Source organism: Hemicordylus capensis, chromosome 2 (genome assembly GCF_027244095.1).
Source record: "Hemicordylus capensis ecotype Gifberg chromosome 2, rHemCap1.1.pri, whole genome shotgun sequence".
Taxonomy (NCBI): domain Eukaryota; kingdom Metazoa; phylum Chordata; class Lepidosauria; order Squamata; family Cordylidae; genus Hemicordylus; species Hemicordylus capensis.
The window spans coordinates 185,223,621-185,246,094 of NC_069658.1; the positions used below are offsets into that span (position 1 = coordinate 185,223,621).

At 46.0% G+C, this 22,474-nt stretch overlaps 2 protein-coding genes across 6 annotated transcripts in view; both read left to right on the top strand.

The window, feature by feature from the left end:
- Window positions 1–1,550, top strand: part of PLXNB3 (plexin B3) — a 65,063-nt gene extending 63,513 nt beyond the window's left edge. For all 5 annotated transcript variants that reach the window (XM_053300320.1, XM_053300316.1, XM_053300317.1 and 2 more), the window contains exons 34-35: window positions 630–704; window positions 872–1,550. In XM_053300320.1, coding sequence (XP_053156295.1) covers window positions 630–704; window positions 872–976 — 180 coding nt within the window. In that variant the 3' untranslated portion in view covers window positions 977–1,550. The remainder of the gene's footprint in view (window positions 1–629; window positions 705–871) is intronic.
- A 12,658-nt stretch (window positions 1,551–14,208) lies between these two features.
- Window positions 14,209–22,474, top strand: part of SRPK3 (SRSF protein kinase 3) — a 42,918-nt gene continuing 34,652 nt past the window's right edge. The window contains exons 1-5 of the mRNA XM_053300325.1: window positions 14,209–14,313; window positions 14,611–14,698; window positions 17,292–17,428; window positions 19,015–19,123; window positions 20,297–20,384. Of these exons, the coding sequence (XP_053156300.1) occupies window positions 14,298–14,313; window positions 14,611–14,698; window positions 17,292–17,428; window positions 19,015–19,123; window positions 20,297–20,384 (438 nt within the window). The 5' untranslated portion in view covers window positions 14,209–14,297. The remainder of the gene's footprint in view (window positions 14,314–14,610; window positions 14,699–17,291; window positions 17,429–19,014; window positions 19,124–20,296; window positions 20,385–22,474) is intronic.

The window sequence follows — 22,474 nt, forward strand, 5'->3', positions numbered from 1 at the left end:
ACTTCAGCGGTGACCAGGGCTGAACCTTCTTGGTTCTTTGCACATTGGCAATGGAATTCTTTTCCCAGGGCTGTTCACCTGGTGCCGACTCCTAAGCAGCAGGTGAAAATGGCTGTATTTTTCCACGACTTTTTGAGCAAATGCTGCTGTTTTATCTGTGCAGATGGCTTTTTTATTGCTACTTTTCTACTGATTTACAGCTTTCACTTTTGTAATTGGATTGTTTTGCAAGCTGCTTTGAAAATGTCCAATTGAAAGGAAAGGTAGAGATGTTTTAAACAAATAAAATGCAACTAGCAAGCTTTGGAAGTAGGCTTGGAAAAAGCAGGTCTCCTTTTCCTCTAGCCTGCTCTTGCACTGAAAATAGGAAGCCAACAGTGATTGTCTTTGTTAGCTATATTGATGGGAGTGAGTTGACAAGCACAAGGCTAAAACAGAAACTTTTTGCTTTGGGATCTCTAAATGAGAGTAGGGTGGGCATACTATATTCGAATTTTCTGAATCTGCAAAACGGGCACAAGTGACAACCTTGTAAGACTGAGGATGGATGAAAAGGATGATAAATCATTTGAAGAGTTTATGAGAAAAATTGATTTAATGTTTATTTTTCCACTCTCTTGTCTTGGCAGAAATATTCCTCTGACCTAAACTGCTTGGTTGCCCTCCAGGAACTGTACAACTACATTAATAAGTACTATGACCAGGTATGAAGATAAATTCCTCAGGACTCTGCAACTGCAATAGGAGGCGGCAAGGAGAGCCCAGTCCTGAAGAGGGGCAGGCCAGCTGGGGAGGAAAGGTTTGTGTGTGTGGAATGAGCAGGCAGTACATTGACCTTGTGTGCACTCTTTTTTCTTTTTTCTTTTTGCAGATAATCAGTGCACTAGAAGATGATCCATTGGGCCAGAAGATGCAGCTGGCATATCGACTGCAACAGATTGCCGCTCTCGTAGAGAACAAAGTGACTGACTTGTGACACACCTTACTACCTGATCAGATGGCACATGACTAAGGGGTATCAGGTTGAGCTAACTTGAAAGTCCCCCGCTGTCCATCTGCGTGTGCACAAACCCATCACTGCCCCCAGTGCCTTAATCGCATAGATGCTGCCGGGCTCTCTAGCACTCAGTGCACTCTTTCGCTCTCACTCTCTTTTTAAACTAGCTGCAAAGGGAATCCTCACAGTCCATGACACTGGCTCTGTAAATAAAAGGGTGTATTTATTTCTATTGCTCTCTGAGGAGGCTGCCAGCTGCCTTCTCCCACCTTTGAGGGAGTAGGGTTATGACACCTCCCTTCTGACCACTCAAGCATCTGGGATTTGGGGGATATGCCCCTCACCTCTCCATTTCCTGGCTGGTAATGCACTAATATTGGGGTGGTAACCCAAACTTCCAGCTTCCTCTGTACAAACCGATTCTAACTAGTCTCTCTTTTAACATCCCCCTCCCCCCGAAAAATTGTATGTATATATGGGAGCTCTCGCTCCAGGATTGTATTTATTTTAATGAGACTTGGGAAAATTAAATGAAACTTTTAAGAAAAACAAAGTTGTCTAGTTTCTTCACAGAAGCTAAGAGGCATGGGAAGGGTGGGAAATCTAGATGACTCCCACCTGGCAATTGAAGAACTGAAGCTGCTAAGGTAGGAATGATGTGAAAATAGCACATGGGCTGTTGCAGGTAAGTTAAGGTAGGAAATGCTTTGCTTAAGTACTACCTTGGCTCAGTCTGTCTTGCAAAGGCTACGGTTATTAGGAATTTGTGTGTGCGAGTGTTCACGTGCATGAATGCACAAAAACACACACACACATATACACACCCCCCAAAACCACAACTATGTGTATTCCAACAGAGATCATGATGATCCTGGCTTTTACTTGGTTTTTATTTTTAAAGCAAGTTTCTACCTCTTATGGTTGCAAGTAATGCAGGCTTCCAAATTTGGGAGAAATTTTATTTTTAACAAACAATATTTATATATGAGCTTTCAAGTTCATAAGGTGGTTTACAGAGCAAAAGGACTACAGTACTCGAAATCTAAAAAGATACACAAGAGAGGCACTAGGAACAGCCACTCGAAGGAGCACTACGCTAGGTTGAATAGGAACAGCTGCTCAGTATAAGAGAGCCACCACTTTAAAACACACCTCTTTGGCTAGTTAGCAGGGGATATGCCTGGTAAAAGAATAAAGTGAAGTGTGCCGACAAGTCGATTTTTACTCCTGGTGCCCACAGAGCCCTGTGGTTTTCTTTGGTAGAATACAGGAGGGGTTTACCATTGCCGCCTCCCGTACAGTATGAGATGATGTCTTTCAGCATCTTCCTGTATCGCTGCTGCCCGATCTAGTACCAGTGGGGATTCAAACCGGCAACCTTCTGCTTGTTAGTCAAGCATTTCCCCACTGTGCCACTTAGGGTGACGTGGTAAAAGAATAGTAGTAGCTAAATGTTCCAGTTGTCAGAGGGCTTCATTTCCCCACAGTCTTCTCTGCTCCGTGCCATGATGAGGAGAAGCAGAATAAATTAGCAAAATGAGCAATAATGTGCACTCTTCCTTAATCTGCTCATATTATACAGGCCCCAGAAGTCAACTCTGCTTTGGATAGTATTTAGGTTATCTTGGAGTGTGTATACATGTATGCACACGTGTACATGTATAATATACACAGCCCTGACCAGACTTCTCTAAATGCAATAGGTGTGATTCAGTATAAAGCACTAAATCTCAGCAGGGATCTGGATTCAAATCAAATCAATCTTTATTACGGTCATAGACCAGCTTAAGGGATCAGGAATTCAGCTGCTATATCATGAACCCAGCCCCGTATAGCCTTGTGCTTGTTAATGCACCTTCGTTTTTCTCCAGCCTTTGAAACCAAGAGCTGGTGAGGATGAATAACATAAGGTATACCTGTCCAGCCTCACAACTAGATTGATTGATTGATTGATAGATTGATAGATATCACACACACACACATCTGTATGAATGATAGGGTTTAAAGTGATTTTTTCCCCTTTAGGTAATATTACCTGAGGATTTCTTAATGCGAGAGATTCCAGGTGCAACCCTGTCAAGAATGGACAGGCCTTATGTTAAAGGCTTAATCATATCTCTCTTTATTAGTAGAATCAATCCCTCATATAGTCCTTGTGTGATGTGCAGGTTGCCTAACAATCTTGATCTTGCTCCCACTTTTTAAAATAAGCTTTAAATCAACAAGCTGTGTAAAGTCAGTCACTCAAGTCCCATTTTATAGATTGGGGAGCTGATCCTGACTCAATTGCCCAGGGCCACCCAGCGAGTCACTGACTAACCTAGGTCCTCTTGCTTGGATCTTGTCCTGTTCACTAGACTGCTGTGGTTCCCAGGATCTTTGGAGCACTGCAGCAGACCAGCCAATAGCATGCCGATGGTCCCTTTTGTGTTTTGCCAAGGCTTCAGGATCATTTCACATAAGAATTGCCTTAAAGCAATACTGGCTGGCATACTGTGCAGTGGTAGGCTAGTCTAGTATCACTGCATGCATACAAGCTGTACATATATTACACAAGAGTAAGCCTATTAGTTCCAATTGACTTACTCTTGTGTAACATTTGTACAGCTTATGTCCATGCAACATTACAAGGCTGGCCTACCATCATGCAATATGTCAGCCTCTGTTTCCATCAGGGACTGGATTATCTTGAGAATCAAACAACTAGCGGAGAAGGGTAATGACTTTCCCCTGTAGTTTGTCCCCAGCATCTGGTGTTCGGAAATATACTGCTGTTGTACATGGAGTCTCCATTTATATTTCATGGCCACTGATAGAGCAATCACCAGGAATATATCCAATACTTAAGTTTTAAAAAAAACACACCACGCTGTTGTTAATTCCACAAATGTGTTTGAATTCTCTTGTAACGCCTGAAGCTACCACAAATGAACTTCACTGGAGCCTTACTCACATGCTGTGTTAAACATGTGTACAATCTGGGTACACTATACCCGCGTACAGATGTGTATGCACAGTTACTCACACATTATGTTCAACACATGTACATTAGCATGCTTCCTATCTGTACCCAGCATTTGAGGGGGCCTGTACTCAGGTTCACTTTTAAAATGAACACATGTACACTCATTCACACAAGAATACAGGAGTGTATAGACACCTGAAGAACAGGTGGAAGTACAAGTATCTTGTGTACAGACACAAGATAATGTCTGAATAGAGCTTAGGTGACCTGTAGTACAAGAGGGAGGGGAAAATGGCTGAGTTCAGTTTTATAAATCTCTATCATGTCCCCTACCTCTTTTTCTTTTTCTTTTTCTAGACTAAAAAAACACACCGCCAAAGCTTAGTTTTTGTTCTATTATTATTATTATTATTATTACATTTATATCCCGCTCTTCCTCCAGGGAGCCCAGAGCGGTGTACTACATACTTGAGTTCCTCCTCACAACAACCCTGTGAAGTAGGCTAGGCTGAGAGAGAAGTGACTGGCCCAGAGTCACCCAGCTAGTTTCATGGCTGAATGGGGATTTGAACTAGGGCCTCCCCAGTCCTAGTCCAGCACTCTAACCACTACACCACGCTGGCTCGGTGAGAGGGAACCAGAATGTCTTTCCCCTATGTTATTGTTTTCAAGATCCTAAAACAAAGTGTCAGGGTTGGTGGTTATGTGCTTTCTATAAGGCATGGTACCTTTGTTCCATGTTGGCAAAGCCTTCAGGTTTGCTCATGGCACAGCTTCCCACAGCTATCTTCCTGCACAAGAATACTGAACATAAGAAGCTGCAGCTGCTCCTCCAAGGTTGCAGGCAGGAATCTCTCTCAGCCCTATCTTGGAGTTGCTAGGGAGGGAACTGGAAACCATCTGCTCTTCCCAGAGCGGCTCCATCCCCTGAGGGCAATATCTTACAGTGCTCACACGTCAAGTCTCCCATTCATATGCAACCAGGGCAGACCCTGCTTAGCTAAGTGACAAGTCCTGCTTGCCATCACAAGACCAGCTCTCCTCCCTGCTTTTGTGGGGTTTGTATCCATTGTGTCCAGCAGATAGTTGGAGGAGGTTACCACTTATACTTTATGAATAAATTTTCTACATTTTTTCTAATAATGCCTCCAATTGAAAATACAGCTGGATTTGAGCCACTATCTGCTTAGAAGGATGTATCTGGCTGCCGCAGAGGCTGAGGTAAAGCAACGAGGCCCCTCCAGCAGTCTGAGGAGGGACCCTTCTCTCTGAGATATATTTAATTAAGATAGTGAGTCCCTTGAGGACAGGATTATTTTAAAAAACACTGACAGCCACTCTGAGCCTATGGAATAGAGCAGGATCTAAATCTAACATAAATGGGGGAAAGAGTGCATTCCTGCTTTTCTTCCCTGCTGCTCTGAAACTTGGTATAGGGGGCACGATTGGTGGGGGGATTGTAAAGCGTGGTATAGTGGTTAGAGTGCTAACTAGGACCGAGGAGACCCGAGTTCAAATCCCCATTCAGCCATGAGACTAGCTGGGTGACTCTGGGCCAGTCACTTCTCGCTCAGCCTAACCTATTTCACAGGGTTGTTGTGATGAGAAACTCAAGTATGTAGTACACCGCTCTGGGCTCCTTGGAAGAAGAGCGGGATATAAATGTAATAATAATAATAATTAATAACAACAACCCCCAGTGAGGCACTACCTTGGCATGGTTGCGGGGCTTGCATGCTCTGAGGAAGGTGAGAGCTATGCCAGAGGTCCTACCATACTGGACAGGTCTCACCAGAGGAGCCAGACAAAGAGTGCCTCTCCCATCAACAATATGGTGAGACATAACTTTAATAAATCTATACCGGATCGGTCGTCGCCCGGGTCAACAAGGACCGCGCCAGGTGCTGGAGTCCCTGGACATCTGGTGGCAAGTGGGCGACAGGACTCAGGATCTTCAGTTGAGCAACCAGGGCTGAAGACAGCAAAGTTACTGGAAGAAACGTCGCTTAACTGGAAAAAAATATACGAAAAATGCCAACAAGGAAATAATGATCTGCTATTACAAGTCTAGTCCAACTAGAAGAGGCTGTTTAAAAAGAATGTACCAAATTTGGAAAGAGAAGCATCCAGATACAGAAATAACAGAACAAAGGCTAGCAGACCAGAGAAGATTCATAATAAGAAATAAAGTATTCACAGGAGTTGAGCTGGAAGAACTGCAAAGAGCAACACAGGCTCAAGATATGGAAGAAGAATTACCACCAACTAAAGCAGTTGCTCAGGCGCAGGTGGAGGAGGAGGTGTTGGAAATAGAGGATGCCACTGTTGCTGAACTGTTTCAAAATCAAAACCAGGAAACCTCCCCTTTGCCTTCACCTCAAAAACCCAAATGCCGTTTAACAGAAAAGCAACAAGAACTAAAGCAAAAAATAACTGAGACGTGAACCAAACAGCCACCAGGGTTCGACTTCCAGCTCTAAAAACAGTTGCCAAAAAACAACTTGCTCAGGTATTAAAAGATGTCAATGCTGCACTTGCAGAAATAACAACCAATAAATTGCAAGAAACAAACCAACTAATGTACAGTGCAGCAATAATAACAACACAAGAGCTCGGATATAAGATCAATGGACCTGTCAAAAAAGAAAGTAGTACATCACCTACATGGAAGATTAGATTAGAAAATAAAATCTCCAGGCTTAGATCAGATGCTAGTAAATTGAAAGATATGAAAGACAAGAAGCTGAAGAATCAAAACACCAAACCTCCCTCACAGCTCAGGCAGAAGAGGAATGCTGCAAGTCCATCAAACAGTAGAGGAGGAGAAAAGAGGCCTTGAAGAATATATCAAGGACAGTGAAGAAGATGCACTTCAAATGGTCAAGAACGCGAAACTATTCAACACCAATGAAACAAAGCAGACCTACAAGAAAGAACAAGTAAAGAACCGAGCAGAAAAATGGAAAAATAAGCCCCTGCATGGTCAATATTTGCACAATATAAGTGGAAAATCAGACATCACCAAGACCTGGCAATGGCTTAACAATGGTTGCTTGAAGAAAGAAACAGAGGGTTTAATACTGGCTGCGCAAGAACAGGCACTAAGAACAAATGCAATAAGAGCAAAAGTCAAAAATCCACCACAAACAGCAAGTGCCGCCTTTGTAAAGAAGCAGATGAAACCGTTGACCACCTAATCAGCTGTTGTAAAAAGATCGCACAGACTGACTACAAACAAAGGCATGACAAAGTAGCAGGGATGATACACTGGAACATCTGCAAAAAATACAAGCTACCTGTAGCCAAAAATTGGTGGGACCATAAAATTGAAAAAGTTGAAGAAAATGAAGATTTTCGACATAGCAATACCAGGGGATAGCAGAATAGAAGAAAAAGAAATAGAAAAAATCACCAAATACAAAGATCTACAAATTGAAATTGAAATTGAAAGGCTGTGGCAGAAAAAGACCAAAATAATCCCAGTAGTAATTGGCGCCCTGGATGCAGTTCCAAAAGACTTTGAAGAGCACCTCAACACCATAGGGGCCACAGAAATCACCATCAGCCAATTACAAAAAGCAGCTTTACTGGGAACAGCCTATATTCTGCGACGATATCTATAACAGCAACAACATTGACAATAAAATTCAGCCATCCCAGGGGAAGGACTCGATGTCTGGATAAAACAAACCAGTCAATAACACCTGTCTGACTGTGTAAACAAGAGATAATAATAATAATAATAAAGGGCCTTTTCCTCAGGTGAATTTTAGGAACCTGGTTAGCCCCATATGTCCTTCAGGGTCAGTGCTGGCAATCTCATTTTGCCTGGGCTCTCATCTAGAGGAGCTTCCAAATCTTTGACTCTTGTTAAGCTGCGAATACCAAGAGGCCTAATTCTCACGGAACTTTTAGCTTTCCTTTCTTCCTGACATCCTACTTTTCTATGTGCAGGGAACATATATTTGTCTGGAGGGGCACTCCCTCATGCAAATCTTCACCTGCAGTCTGAAGTAGTACAGCCCAAACGAATACCAGCCTCAGAGGTACGATGCCTCTGAAGACCAGTTGCAGGGGAGCAACAGCAGGAGAGACGGCTTGCCCTTCTCAGAGGCATCTGGTGGGCCACTGTGTGGAACAGGATGCTGGACTAGACAGGCTTTGGGCCTGATCCAGCAGGGCTATTATTATGTTTTTATTTGTGTTTACCACCCCAGCAAGAACTATGCTTTAGTTGCTGCTGCTGCTGCTGGTAGTTTCTTTTAAAACAAAATAGTATTTTGAGTATTCTGAAAATAGTATTCTGAAAAGAATCTCAGGCAAACGATGGCTCTGCTCTCCTGAGAGGAAAAAGTGCAAGAAGCCTAGATTGCTCTAGAACTGGAGACTAAATTGAAAGGGGAGAGTGCTTACTGGTCTACAGCCTGTTTTCTTATTTAAGTCAGTAGTGTAGCTTGTTTTCTTGGAGGACCAGTATCTTGGAGAGGCACTGGGCAGTATTTTGTCTGAAACTGGCAGGTTTTGCTAACACAGGTGCCACTTCTTCCACACCTTGTTTAGTTCTAGGTGGGCAACCATGGGGAGCCACAGTTATAGGGTTGCCAACTAGGGACTTTAGAGGACATGGGACTATTTTGCGGATCAAGTTACTTTCTCTGCATTAGGAAGAATAGAGAATATTTTGGGGACCAAACAACTTTTTCTTTTCTTTTTTGCATGTGTTGTGGTGTCCGAAGTTCTAGGGAGCAGCTGGAACGTCATTTGCTCAGAACACCTTCCTGCTTGACCATCCATCCAGTGGGGAAGCCAGAGTGGAGGTTCGGCTTCAGTGGCAGGTTGCAGAGTCACGTGATGCAGGTGCCGCTTGCTTCCTTCAGGTGGTGGCAGTGGCAGTGAGAAGTTAGCAGTTATCGAACTAACTTTACTCAGGTAGTAACTACCCCTGCTAACTGAGTAAAAAGGCCCCTTTCACAGTGGTTAATCTCTCCTATTTCTCATGGAGAGAGCGACTGGCCCTATCCAACCCCAGCACAGCAGTCTTACAGTGGCTTAGGTTTATTTATTTATTAGAATTCTCTTCTATACCACCTCCGCTAAAGACTCTAGGCGGAGTTGCGGTTACCTTGTGTTTCTTTTTAGATTGTGAGCCCTTTGGGGAAAGGGGAGCATCTTATTTATTTTTCTTCGAACACTACTGTGAAACCTGTTGCAAAGCAGTCTATAAATGTTTGTAGTCGTAGAGGACTGCCCGTGAGTGGGAGACTGTGCCAGCATGCAAAGAGACTGACTCGATAGCTAGCTGGCTACCCTGCCTCGAGCCAAGATGTGAAGTTGCTGGCCTGGCTGGGGAGAGTAGGCTGGGTGATCCGTGGGGGGGAGGACAAAGGATTCTGTGTGTGTGGGGGGGTGAACCTAAGCAGGTGATGAATGTACGGTTAAGAAGCAGGGGGCTTCAGAACTCTGCGCTGAGACAGCAGACTGAGCATCCAAGCTCACCTGGTCATCAGCTTCACAATGGTGAGCTGTATTTATTATAAAATCATCCAATGATTATCAAAATATGAATATATAATACCAATAAACATATGCAAAAGTTACATAAGACCAGTCCTGTCGGATCAGGCCCAAGGCCTATATAGTCCAGCATCCTGTTTCCACAGTGACCCACCAGATGCCTCTGAGGAGCTAGGGATGTGCACAGAACTGGTTCCATGCACACCCGGGTGATGGGGAGGGGTTGCTTTAAGCAGCGGAGGGAGTGCCCTTACCTCCCCTGCCGCGTTTCCTCCTCCGGTGCTGCTTCCAAACCTGCAGTCGCGGGGCAGCTGTATATGCATCCCAGTCAGCGTCGTACCAGAAATGGCGTGCGCATGCACCAGACACTTCTGGTCTACAACTCACCGGGGCGGTGAGGTACGCTGCCGCCCCACTGGACCATGTTTCAAGACAGCGCCCTCCCCAGTCCTTTAAAGTTATCCCCCCACCGCGCCTTTGAACCGGCAGTCACCAGTTCCGTGCACATTCCTATTCCTAGCATGGAATTTGTCTCTTTCACAACCGTCGTGCACTCAGTTGACACTTTCAACGATGACTTGGAACATATCTCCATCCAGGGGCGTAACTATAATAGGGCAAATCACATGACTGACTCCCCCAGCCGCACACCTGCCCTGGCTTCCTTCAGTTGTATTCATCCTCTGAAATTGATGTGAGTGTTGAGACCAGGAGCTACCAGAACAGCAGGTTTTTCTCCAGTACCATTAAATGACTGGCATCATCCACAAAACCTTTTAAAAAATAATTTAGGATGATGTTCTATTGTGGCACATAGATAGATAGACTTTACTTCAGTGAGCTGGGGGCATTTTAAAATCTTGTCTCTGGGCCCGTCTCAACTATGACACCAAGATCTTTCTCCTGGTCATTCAATGACAGCTCAGACCCCATCAGTATATATCTGAAGTTGTGGGGATTTTGCCCCAATATGCATCACTTTACACTTGCTTATATTTAACCACATTTGCCATTTTGTCACCCACTTATCCAGTTTGTAGAGATCCTTTTGGAGCTCCTTGCAATCTGTTATGGATTTCATTACCCTAAATAGTTTAGTGTCATCTGAAATTTTGCCCACTTCGCTGGTAACCCCAACGTCTAGATCATTTATGAACAAGTTAAAGAGCTCTGTTCCCAGTACAGATCCTTGGAGGAACCCACTTCTTACTTTGCTCCATTATGAAAACTGTCCATTTATTCCTACTCTCTGATTCCTGTCCTTCAGTTACTGATCCACACATGAACCTGTCCCTTTACTGCTAAGTTTACTCAAAAGCCTTTGGTGGGGAACTTTGTCAAAGGCTTTTTGCAAGTCCAAGTACACAATGTCAACCAGATCACCTTTATCCACATGCATTATCCAATTATACACATTCCAACTGAGCTTCTATTATTGTGGTTTTAAATAAGTTCCATGCTTTCTGGAATGATCTGACCCTCTTGACTTTCCTTTTCAGCTTCCTTTTTACTAGTCCCCTTTTATTTCAATCCCCAGTTACCACTTTTATGCAAAAAGGAGACTTTTTTTGGTCAAAGGTGTTCCATATTTCCACTTTTCTGGTGATGGATATCTTACTTTTTAAAAACCATCTGGACCTGGTAACTCTATCCAGAGACCACGCCTGAGATTTTGGCCCAAGGTTGTTTATTTGTTGACCCTTACATTCAGTGGTGGCTCATGGAATGTGTGAGCCTGAGGCATGGATAATGGCAAATGCTGCCCCCTTGTGTGCATGGTTCTTTTCTCCCCCCCACCCCCCCACCCCAGGGCATCTTTTCCTCTCACTAGTAGTCCAATAATCTGCTACTTGAGGTGAATGCCTCACCTTGCCTCGTACACCTTCTCTGCTTACACTGTGGGAAGGTGTATTTACTCCCTCTGGTTGTGTTAAATGTGCAAATTAGGCTTCTGCAAATATATTTTGCTCTGTTATTCCTGGGAAGTCACGTGGACTCTGTGGTTAAGCTACTTGTTGAAGCCTGTTGTTAACTAGTGGCTAGTTGTTGTAAGTTGCCTTGAGGGCCCAGCACAGGTTAAAAGGATAGCTAGACATTTAAAAACCGCACATTTAACACGGTAGTGTGGTATTCTTTCTTCATCTTTTGCAATTCAGTTAAAAGGTGAGCCTTAGTTTCATCTGGTGGGTATAAAAGGTCCTAAAAACTATACCTGTTTGTTTGACATATATTGTTAGTGAAATCAGTGTCAGCTAAACAGTTTTCTTTCTGTATGTTCAGTCAGCTTCGAGTTTCTTCCGTTGCCCCAGTTCTGGCAATGCACACACAGGCTGCTCCAAACATTTGAACATCAAGTTAAAATAAGAACACCCTTGATGTGTGTGCATTCCATGCCTGACCGTGTATATCAGCATGGCCAACCTGAGGCTCTCCAGCTGTTGTTGGACTACAACTCCCATCATTCCCAGATACAACAGTCAATTGCAACCAGTAAGATGGGAACTGTAGTTCATCAACAACCGGAGAACCTCAGATTGGTCACCTTTGGTGTATATGCTCTCCTAACTCCCACCCCTGCAGATGTGCAGGCCCACAGTCAGCCCAGAAATTTGGGGGGGATTGCAGAAAAAAAAGTTGATGGGGCAGGTTTTACCACCTAAAATTGCTGTCTATTACAATATAGCAGTATAAAATTTGTTTTATAAAACAATTTGGGGGCAGAGAGAGTGATGGGGGCAGGCCTGCCCTACCCAGTTGTAGGTCTGCAGGGGTTATATCTGCACAGTCATAGGAGAGCATCCTTAGACTGCAAAGAAGAGGTTGCTCTTCTAGGATCATGGATACACAATGAGATGGAGAAGAAAAGACGCACCACTCTGCCAGGGGGACAGAGCACTGAGGTGCAAGCCTGAAGACCTGAATGCAGTGCCCTGATTGACAACTTATGTAATAACCACATTTCCAATTCAGTTTTGGATGTTCAAAGTGGCGAACCATACTCAAAATATTTTACATTGTGCAAAACAAAAATAGCCGCAGCAGAAGCAAGCTACATATAATTTGAAGCAGGGGTGTAACAAGGCTGGAGTGGGCCCAGAGACAAAATTTTAAAATGGGCCCCTCGCTGATACACACACACACACTTCACATGTGATTTGCCTCTGGGGGGCCCCTCGAGGCGTGGGGGCCCCCAGGCAGCCGCCTCCCCTTGCCTAATAGTAGTTATGCCCCTGATTTGAAGGCTGCTGCAGGGGCAGATGAACTTGGCTCCCGGGGAAATTAAAAGCCTGCTAAAAAGAAACATTTTCTGTAGGTGAAAGATAGAGCTTGCCTGATCTCATGAGGCAAGGAATTCCATAAACAAGGTGCCACTACATAAAAGACCCTTCCACTCATCATCACCAACAGTACTTTTGAGGGTGGTAGGATGTGGAAAGGGGATGGCTTGAGAGACTGGGGCAGACATTGCGTTGGGGGAAGGAGTCCTTCAGGTACCTCAGTCATCAGCCATTTAGTCATGCCTGACCCCATGCATATTTAGGGAGCTAGTGTAGTGTAGAGACCTGGGCCTGAGCCATAGATCAGAAAAGGCAAGCTTTTGGAGGGCTACATCTCTGGGGAGTGTTTTTCTCTCTCTCAGGGTTTGTGGTTCTTTACTTCTGTACAGTTGAGTAGCATTTGCAGATTGTTTGATGTTTTATAGGTCCGTTGTGATGGGGTTTGTTTTTTTAGTGTCGCTTCTAGTCCTGTAAGCTGAGAGCGCCCTGGCAGGGTGTGGGGTCCTGGGCGAATCAGCCAGTGCGGGGCCCCCTTCCAGTTCACGCTAATGGGGGTTAAGAGAGCGGGGCCCGGGACGGTCGCCCTGCTTGCCCTGCCCTAAGGACAGCCCTGGCCCTCAGACTTTATGAAGGTTGAGATATAACTACTTCGAATAAACCACAATCTTCTTTCTCACAACACAGCACTTGGCCAATCACTGTCTGATTCTGTCTGTCTCAGCTCTCGTCCCCAGCCAGCTATGTGCAATATGGAGATAACAGGGACCTGTCTTATTGTGAGGATTCCTGCAAGATAATGTATATATGAAGCATATCATTCTCTGAAAGTGCTATATAAATGCTACACTCTTAAAAGTGCTATATTATACTTTATGGCAGCGTTTCCCAACCAGTGGGGGGAAAGCACACTAGTGTGACACACTGAGTCAGCTCCAAGAGCAGGAAGTTTAAACTCCCTGCTTTTGATGCTTATTCTAAATAAATAAATAAATAAATAAATTCTCATTCGAAGATGCTCATTCTTTGCGGGCCTCAGCTCTGAATTGCTGCCAGTCAGAAAGACAGAAGCGGGTTGACTCAGTACAAGGCAGCTTCGTATGCAACCTTCGGAGGTCTTGGGGAAATTATTATTTCAATCTTGGTTTTCTCCCAAGAAAATGTCAGATGGTGTCCCGTTCCGCAGGAAAGTTGTTAATAAAGACTGTGCACCACCCGCTTGCATACATGTCATTCATCTGTTTAAAATATTTCTTAAAAGGTTAAATGCTACAAATGCGTTACTTTAAACAGCAATTTTTTTAAAGAAAAGTTTTCTTCTCCCCCCCGCCCCCATCCCCATCCGAGGAGGGCGCGCGGCCGGCGGGGAGAGGGGGCAATGCGAGAGACAGAACGAACCTAGGCAGACTCTCTGGAGACGTCCAGTCTCCTCCCTCTCGGCCTCACGTGGTAGAGCCGAACAGCTACTGCGGGTGGGAAGAGGCTGGGCTGCGCAGGCGCAAGGGAGAGCCTGGCTTCTGTGGAGCTCACGGGGGCTAAGGGGGCTATGAGCAGCAAGAAAGGTAAGGGGTGTGTGTCTGCCCTGAAAAGTGTCCGAGGTGCGTGCATGCGGGGTGCAAAGCAGTCTTGGGGCTGAGGGATCAGAACAGGAGCTTGCATCGATCGGGAGGGAGGGATTTGCAGCAGGTGCAGAGGAGGAGGTGGCGGTGGGGAAGTGGTTGCCCCTTGGACTGCTCTGCTGCTTATTTGCAAGCTTGCTCAGGAAACTTTTGCTGGGTGGGCGGGATCATCATCCCCCCTCCGCCCCACTCCGATAGTGCACTGACTTTTCTCTATACCCTTCCTTTCCCCTACCACAGGCCCGGGGAATGGCCGGGGCAAGAAGAAGAAGCATAAGAAGGAGAAGGCGCCGCCCCCTCCGAATACAGGGAGCGAGACCCCTACGGGGTGAGTGTGGGGCGGGATGGGGGAAGGGAACTTGGAGATCGGCTAATGAAGCGTCGCCCTTTGGGAGGTTCAGTAAGTGGAGCAACGCCGAGCCGGGCTGGAGTGAGAGGGAGTAATGCAAGAATTTCCTCCCGTCTCCGTAAATGGTACTCTTCAGTGCAACTGCTATTAGCCGCAGTTGCAGAAAGGCAACGTGGCTGAGGAAGGGGGCCTAGTAGATGGACCTTTTGCATACACTAGAACAGGTATTGAAGATGTACACAAGGGTGTGAAGAGCTGCTTATGGCTTCTCGGAACTGGTTCACACATGCACGTTGGTTGCTTGCTGATGCAGTGACTTCCAGCCATGCAGTGACTTCCGTGTGTGAACAGGTGATGGTTACAGAGACGACACTACTGAGAACTTCCTTATTGTCTCTGTCATGATAAGTTTCTATTGGACTGGTTCATGTACTCAGCTGTCAAGTCCTCAGGAATCCACTAACACGCTGATGTGTCGAGTTGCCGGCTTTAGTGTTTGCATAGATATAAATTCCAGAAGTGGCTCTTTTCACACACGTGTGATTGTGTGAGTCAAATCACCCCAGGATAGTTTGGCCATCTGTATGGGATCTAGGTCACAAACAGATCAATAAATGGAGTGGGTGGGTGCAAAGTAGAGTCTGCTGTATTTGTTAAAGGGAGTAGTCTTAGAGTAGGAGTCTAAGGGAGGTGTCAATGATAGGAGTCGTGGTACAGAGGCTAGCACGAAGCCCTATCTGTGGCTGGTTGTAATGGTGCTGCAGGTGGTCTTTTTTAGGGTGTGATCAGTGGTGGAGAAACAGCCTAAGGAGGTTGGCTGTAGGCCCAACTCAAACAACATGGATGTAGCACATATGAAGGGGAAGGGGAGCACTCAGAACATCCCACCAGGATGCCCTCTCGGCACTACCTTTGATTGTGTGAGGTAGCTTTTCACCTGAATGACTCCTAAGCCGCACTCCGAGTACGTGGTTGAAGCGCTTGGAGCACAGTTTAGGGACCGTTTGGATGATGAACAACCCCTACAAGTGACCAAGGGAAGCGCTGGGAGGGAGTTGGGACATCCATAGAAGACACCCCAGTAGGCATCCTCTCGGGACGACCTTTTCCTCTTCACATGTGCTGACAGTGGTATCGTTTGAGCCAGTTGTATGTGTCTTGACTGATGAGTTCAGGCCAATTGGTTCTATGGGAGAGACCCTAGATTAAAGCCTGGCTCTCACTGATGTGTTAAGCCCGTGTTTCTGGGCTGTAGTAATTCACAGTGCAGGTGTGAGTTCACATGATTGGATGCTTCTCCAGGCAGGAGCTGAGAGGAGATTCTCACCACCTAGAAAACTAGCATTTCCAGAAGAGTGGTTCTAGCCTGCCATTCTCCCTGACGTACTAGTTCCCTATATGAGGAGGTTTTTTTAGTGTGGAGGGTCGTTCAGTCAGGAAAGTCCTCACCTGCACTCTGAAGTAGTATGACTGAGACCTAGGATTACCACCTCAGGGAGCACTAAGCCTGAACCACAGAGGGCTGGTTGCTTTCCCTGGCCTGTCCCATCCCCCAACCACCCTAGATTCCATTCCCATCATGGGCGGCAGCTGCTGGGGGCTGTTGGGCTATTTTTAACGTCCCGTCTGCCTCTTGTCTCTGTGCATTTGGGCTGTGATGGGGAGGAGGGTTGTGAGCTCACAAGGTATTAATTCCTCTTTTACTAACGAGGGGAGCATGTGGACAGATAAGGTCTGCAGTCGCCGGCATGTTCTGGTTGGACAAAGTCTTTGCTCCCATCCAAAGGCCCGTCACTCTAGCCCGTCTTTCACACCAGAATCAGCAGTTCCCAGACTTGGGAACCTTCCCCTGAGGAATCCCAGAGAGGACACCTGCATCAGGGCAGACAATCACCCCCCAAGCCCAGCCTCCACCTTCTCAGGCAAAAGCTGGGAGATCCGCAGCAATAGATCATAGTGTACTTGACTACTAGTTTTGGCTTACAATTGCCAAACTGTGACTCTCTCCCCATATATCTATGGGGATGGGGGAGACAACACAGGAGGGACTGGAAGGCAGTAGGTATGTACAACATTTTGCTAAAGGTTGGTGGTTGTTCTTGTTGGTGGTGTGGTGGTGGTGCTGATGGTATTGTGCTATTGATGTACATGGCACTTTATGAAGTAAAAGGTGGGGGTGAGGATTAATAATGTGTGGCCCTTTCTCTCCAGAGGTGTGTCTTTCAGGTGGAAACAGGCCTATCAATGGCTACTGGAGAGAGCCCCTGGTGGCACAGTGGTAAAACTGCCGCCCTGTAACCAGAAGGTTACAAGTTCGATCCTGACCAGGGGCTCAAGGTTGACTCAGCCTTCCATCCTTCTGAGGTCGGTAAAATGAGTACCCAGAATGTTGGGGGCAATATGCTAAAATCATTGTAAACCGCTTAGAGAGCTTCCAGCTATAGAGCGGTATATAAATGTAAGTGCTATTGCTATTGCTTCCCCACTCCAGAAGCTGTGGCATTTAGGGAGTGGAAGATGCTCCTGGTGGCTTCTGATGGCTCTTTGTCTCTCTCTCCCGCCCACCCCACAGGCCGCTGAGTCCCTCTTGCTCAGATGACACTCCCCGCACACCCCCAGTACCCCCTCTGCCTCTCCCTGCTGCGATTGGAGCGGGGCTGCTGGGCTCGGATGATGAGGAGCAAGAGGACCCCCGAGATTACTGCCGAGGTATTTGAGCAATGGAGAGAGTGGGATGTCCTGTTCTCTCCTCTGTGGAAACCGGGTGTGTGCTCTCCAAGGCTGCATTCCTTTGGAGTGCTGGGAGGGCTGTCCATGCTCTGAATGTTCCTGAGAGACATCTGACTGGATGCAGGATGCTGGGATGCTGGGATGGAGGGAGCCTTGGGCTTATGCAGCAAGGCCATGTCTTCAGTTCTTAGCAGTCATAGGAACATAGGAAGCTGCCATATACCAAGTCAAACCCTTGGTCTATCTAGCTCTATATTGCTTTCACAGGCTGGCAGCGGCTTCTCCAAGGTTGCAGGCAGGAATTTCTCTCAGCCCAACTTGGAACCTAGATGCTCTTCCCAGAGCGGCTCCATCCCCTGAGGGGGATATCTGACAGTGCTCACACATCAAATCTCCCATTCATATGCAACCAGGGTGGACCCTGCTTCGCTAAGGGGACAAGTCATGCTTGCTACCACAAGACCAGTCCCCTACTAACTTGGGAAAGAGGCACCTTTTAAAGTGGTGATTCTCTTTATTTAGCAGGGGGAGAGTAACTGGCCCTGTCCACCCCCAGCATTGCATCCCTCCAGTGACTGTTGTTGGTGTCTATCTTACATTTCTTTGTAGATTGTGAGCCCTTTAGGGACAGGGATCCATCTTACTTATTTATGATTTCTCTGTGTAAACCGCCCTGAGCCATTGTTGGAAGGGCGGTATAGAAATCAAATGAATAAATGTGGAATGCGCTCCCTGCAGACATCCGTAATTTGAATTCTTTATTGGAATTTAGGAGAGCCCTAAAGACCTACCTGTTCGGCCTGGCCTTCCAGTGCTCTTAAATTGTTTTAAAGGGTCTTTGATGTTTGTGAACCACCCTGAGCTATTTTGTAAGCTTGGTCTAAAAATCGAATAAATAAATAATACATAAATAAATAAAGCAATTTAATAAATAAATAAATAGATAATAAATAAATAATAGCCACAATGGCTAAAATAAACCTCCATGTTCAGAGGCATTTCCAGCTCTTGGGGACAGATAGAGGAGGGGCTCTTTCACATTAGTGCTCTTCTTGTGGGCTTAAAAGCATAAGAAAAAGGATCTGGATCAGACCAAAGGCCTGTCTAGTCCAGCATCCTGCTTCACACAGTAGCTAGCCAGATGTACCTGGGAATCCCACAAGTGGGACATGGAGGGCAACCTCCTTTTCCTTTGGTGTTCTGTAGTACCTTGTGTCCAGAGGCTTTCCGCTTTGAATCCTGATGGAAATATACAGCTATCCAGTCTAGTAGCAATCGATAGCCCTATCTTCTTGGAGGCTTCTGGCTGGTCACTTGCAACAGGATGCTGGACTAGATGGGCCCTTTGATGTGATCTAGTGAGACTTTTAGGTTAAAAAAAACAAAACAGCAAAAAGTTATAAACACGTTAAGAAATAACTCTTATATAGCATTAGGTGGGCCTTAATACAAGTGAGGCAAAACTGTGCATGTGTGCATATGCATGAGCCCCCCCCCCCTTTATATATGTCATTACTTTTTAGCAACTAGTATAACTAACAGGTTTCCCCTTGTCTCCTTACTAGGTGGGTATTATCCAGTCAAGATCGGAGACTTGTTCAACGGGCGCTATCATGTGGTGCGGAAACTCGGCTGGGGACATTTTTCTACAGTCTGGCTTTGCTGGGACATACAGTGAGTATTGGGGCAGGAAGGAGAAGAAGCGGAAGGGCACACACTCTCTCTTTATGTCCTCCGCCAAAAAGGGAGGGAGGGAAGACGGACATATTAGGTCATGGTTTCTTAACCCTGGGCCCCCAGATGTTGTTGGACTACAACTCCCAGAATCCCCAGCCACAAAGGCCATGTCTGGGGATTCTAGGAGTTGTAGTCCAACTACATCTGGGGGCCCAAGGTTAAGAAGCCCTGTATTAGGTGATCCATCAAAGGGCTTTCTCTCTTGCCTCCTTGAGAAAGTAACGCCTAATATTTTCAGAATTTGGGGGGAAAAACCACCTGTTTACAATAGGGGTCAGTGAGCAGAGTACACACCCAGGAAGTTTTATAATGAGAGTGAGGAAGGGAAATAGAAGGTCACAAAGAGGATGTGGTTTTTACACCATACAAATCCAGAGTGAGAAGTAGAGATGACTAGAGGACTATGCTGAGAGATGGTATGCTGGATTCCCCCGCCCCTCCCCTGCACTATGGGTAATGGTAATGTTGGATGATCAGGCTTTAACTATACTTCTTTGGTTAGTGCAAAAGCCTCTGCGAGGCTATATAGTGTGTGCAGTTTATCCAGTTTAGTGCCTTTGCAGAACGACAAGTGAGTTTGGAAGCCTAGGAAGACAGAGTGAAAAACTATAATTAAATTTAATTAATTTATTAATACAACTTTCACAGATTTGCAGCCCGGTTAGTTATTCCAACATAATTAACATCCTTGAGTCAATATGAATATAATAACTAATGAGGACTAGAATCCCTGTTCTTAGTAATTAAAAATGTAAAGGTGGAATAAAATCCAACTTTTCTAACTAACCCACCAATTGTCAGTGTGAAAGTCTGGTTAGGTGAAAAGGGGGATCTAATCTATGTTCACAGCTCTTCAGTAGGCTTGAGGGTCCCTGGATTATTGAGGGGTGGAATCAAGTGTCTTATTGGCAGGAAAAGATGCTGGTTCTACTGTGTAAGCTATTAAGTATCTCATTTTGTTTTTGTGACAGGACTTAATGCTTTTTAGATATGATTTTTAACCTGCATTTTGAATGATCTTGGGACTATGAGGTAGAATATAAATTTAAAGATGAAGCAGGAGAGGGCTTTAGGACTGACCAGTTGTTCCCTTGCCCTACTCTTCTCCAGGCGCAAGCGTTTTGTGGCCCTCAAAGTAGTGAAGAGCGCTGTACACTATACAGAGACGGCCGTGGATGAGATAAAGCTGCTGAAATGTGTGAGTTTTCTACCCTGCCCATCCACTTTCCTTGGTCCTACCTAGATTTCCCTGAATAAACTGTCCCTCTCAAAGAATGTTTGGTTTTCTAAGGAAAGTGGTGGGACTCAGGCATGTCTGGAAATCCTGTTGCCTGGATGGCCTGATTCTTATCCCATACCAGGATGGCCAGGAGCTGTGTAGATGGAAGCATTCTCTGCATAAGCCCCAAAGACACTCTTATTACTTCATGCATTCTGTCTTGGTGTTGAACAGGGTTTCCTGGGTCTAAGCCCTGATGAGCTCTGGCTCAGATGAAGCATCCCCCTTCACTTCCTCTGATTTGCCATCTAGAAGCTACAATCCTGGGGCAATTGCTGTGGAACCAGAGCACTTTAGTTGCCTACTGGCTGTTCCGTTTCTCCTTGCTTGCCCTGCTCCACACCAAATGCTCTCCTTCTCCTCCATTCTGAATAGAGTTGCTTTGTAAGATTGGCAAGAATACTCCTTTGGCTCTAAGATAATCGGTGTACGTATTGAGAATCCTCCTGAACTGCAGCCTTATTGGGCCTCTACAACCCCTGCTAAATAAGAGGCATCTTTTTAAAGTGGTAGTGGTGGTGGTTGTTATTATTTATTCCATTTCTATACTGCCCTTCCAAAAATGACTGCGTAAGATGGTGTTGAGGGTGGTGAAGAAGGGCTTCTCAGGCTCCTGCTGTGATGGGGGCGCAGCGCGCGGCAGAGTTCTAGCGCGAAATCGGCCTTGGTATCTGAAACATCGGAACCACTTCATACAGAAACACAAGTTCCACATGCAGACTCTGTGGTCTATCCTAGAGGCTCTGCAGAAGGGGGACCACTTGTCATCAGTGGACCTAACAGAGGCATGTCTCCATGTGCCTATCCATCCCAGTTCCGGAAAATTCCTGAGGTTCTGTTGTGGCGGCCACCATTTACAGTACAGGGCTCTGCCCTTTGGGCTCTGTATAGGCTCTGTACATTTACAGTACAGGGCTCTGCCCTCTGTTATCCACGCCACGGGTGTTTGCCAAAATAATGGTGGTGTTGGTGGCACATTTGAGAACCAAGGGCATCCATGTGTACCCATATTTAGGCAATCTTCTCTCTCTTCTTGTAAAATTGTTGTCTTTTCCCCAGGGTCAAGTGGACGTCCTGGAGACATCCATAAGGGCACTGCAGGCACATGGTTTCATGGTGAAACAAGAGTTCTTTGTCCCCCTCGTGCCAGCTGGTTCATTTAAGAGCATCTATAGATATTCTTTGTGGGGTAGTAAGCCTTCCATCTGTCCAGCGTCGGTCTTTAGTTTAGACATTCCTAAAGAGACTGAGCTGGTCCACTCCAGATTTGGCCTTCCTGGTCCATCTACTGGGGAGCATGGTTGCATTCTATGATCTAGTACTTTGGGCAAGATTCCACTCTCGAGCCCTTTAATGGGCGCTTCTTCCATTTCAGGACAGGATAGCAACCAGGACATGGGGCCCGATTCCAATTTCAAACTTGGTCGGGGGTCTCTGTTGTGGTGGAGTCACTGTTCTTTTAGTCAGGGGGTCAATTTTCTTCCAATGGACAAGGTCCAGGACCACGGACACAAGTCTGTTTGGGTGGGGTGGTCATTGCAAGTCTTTCTTGGCACAGGGACAGTGGTCCCCAGAGGAGCAAGATCACTCCATCAATTGGCTGGTGTTCCGGGCAATTTGCTTAACTCTGGTGCAGTTCTGGACTGCATTAGCCCAGCATCATATGCTTGTCCGGACGGACAATGCAACAGCCAAAGCCCATGTCAACCAGCAGGGGGGCTCTCGATCAAAATCCCTCATGGCAGAAGCCATCCTGCTATTGTTGTGGGCAGAGAAACACCTTCTGTTGCTCTCGGCGGAGCACGTCCAGGGAGTAAAAAATGTCCAGGCAGACTGGCTCAGTTGCCAGAAATGTGGATCAAGGAGAATGGGCATTAAACAATGATGCGTTCGCAATCATCTGCTGAAAATTAGGGGGAATGTCTGTGGACCTGTTTGCCTCCCCAACAAATGGCAAGCTCTCGAGGTTTTACAGCCCCAAGGCAGTGGGGTTGGACACCCTGACGCAG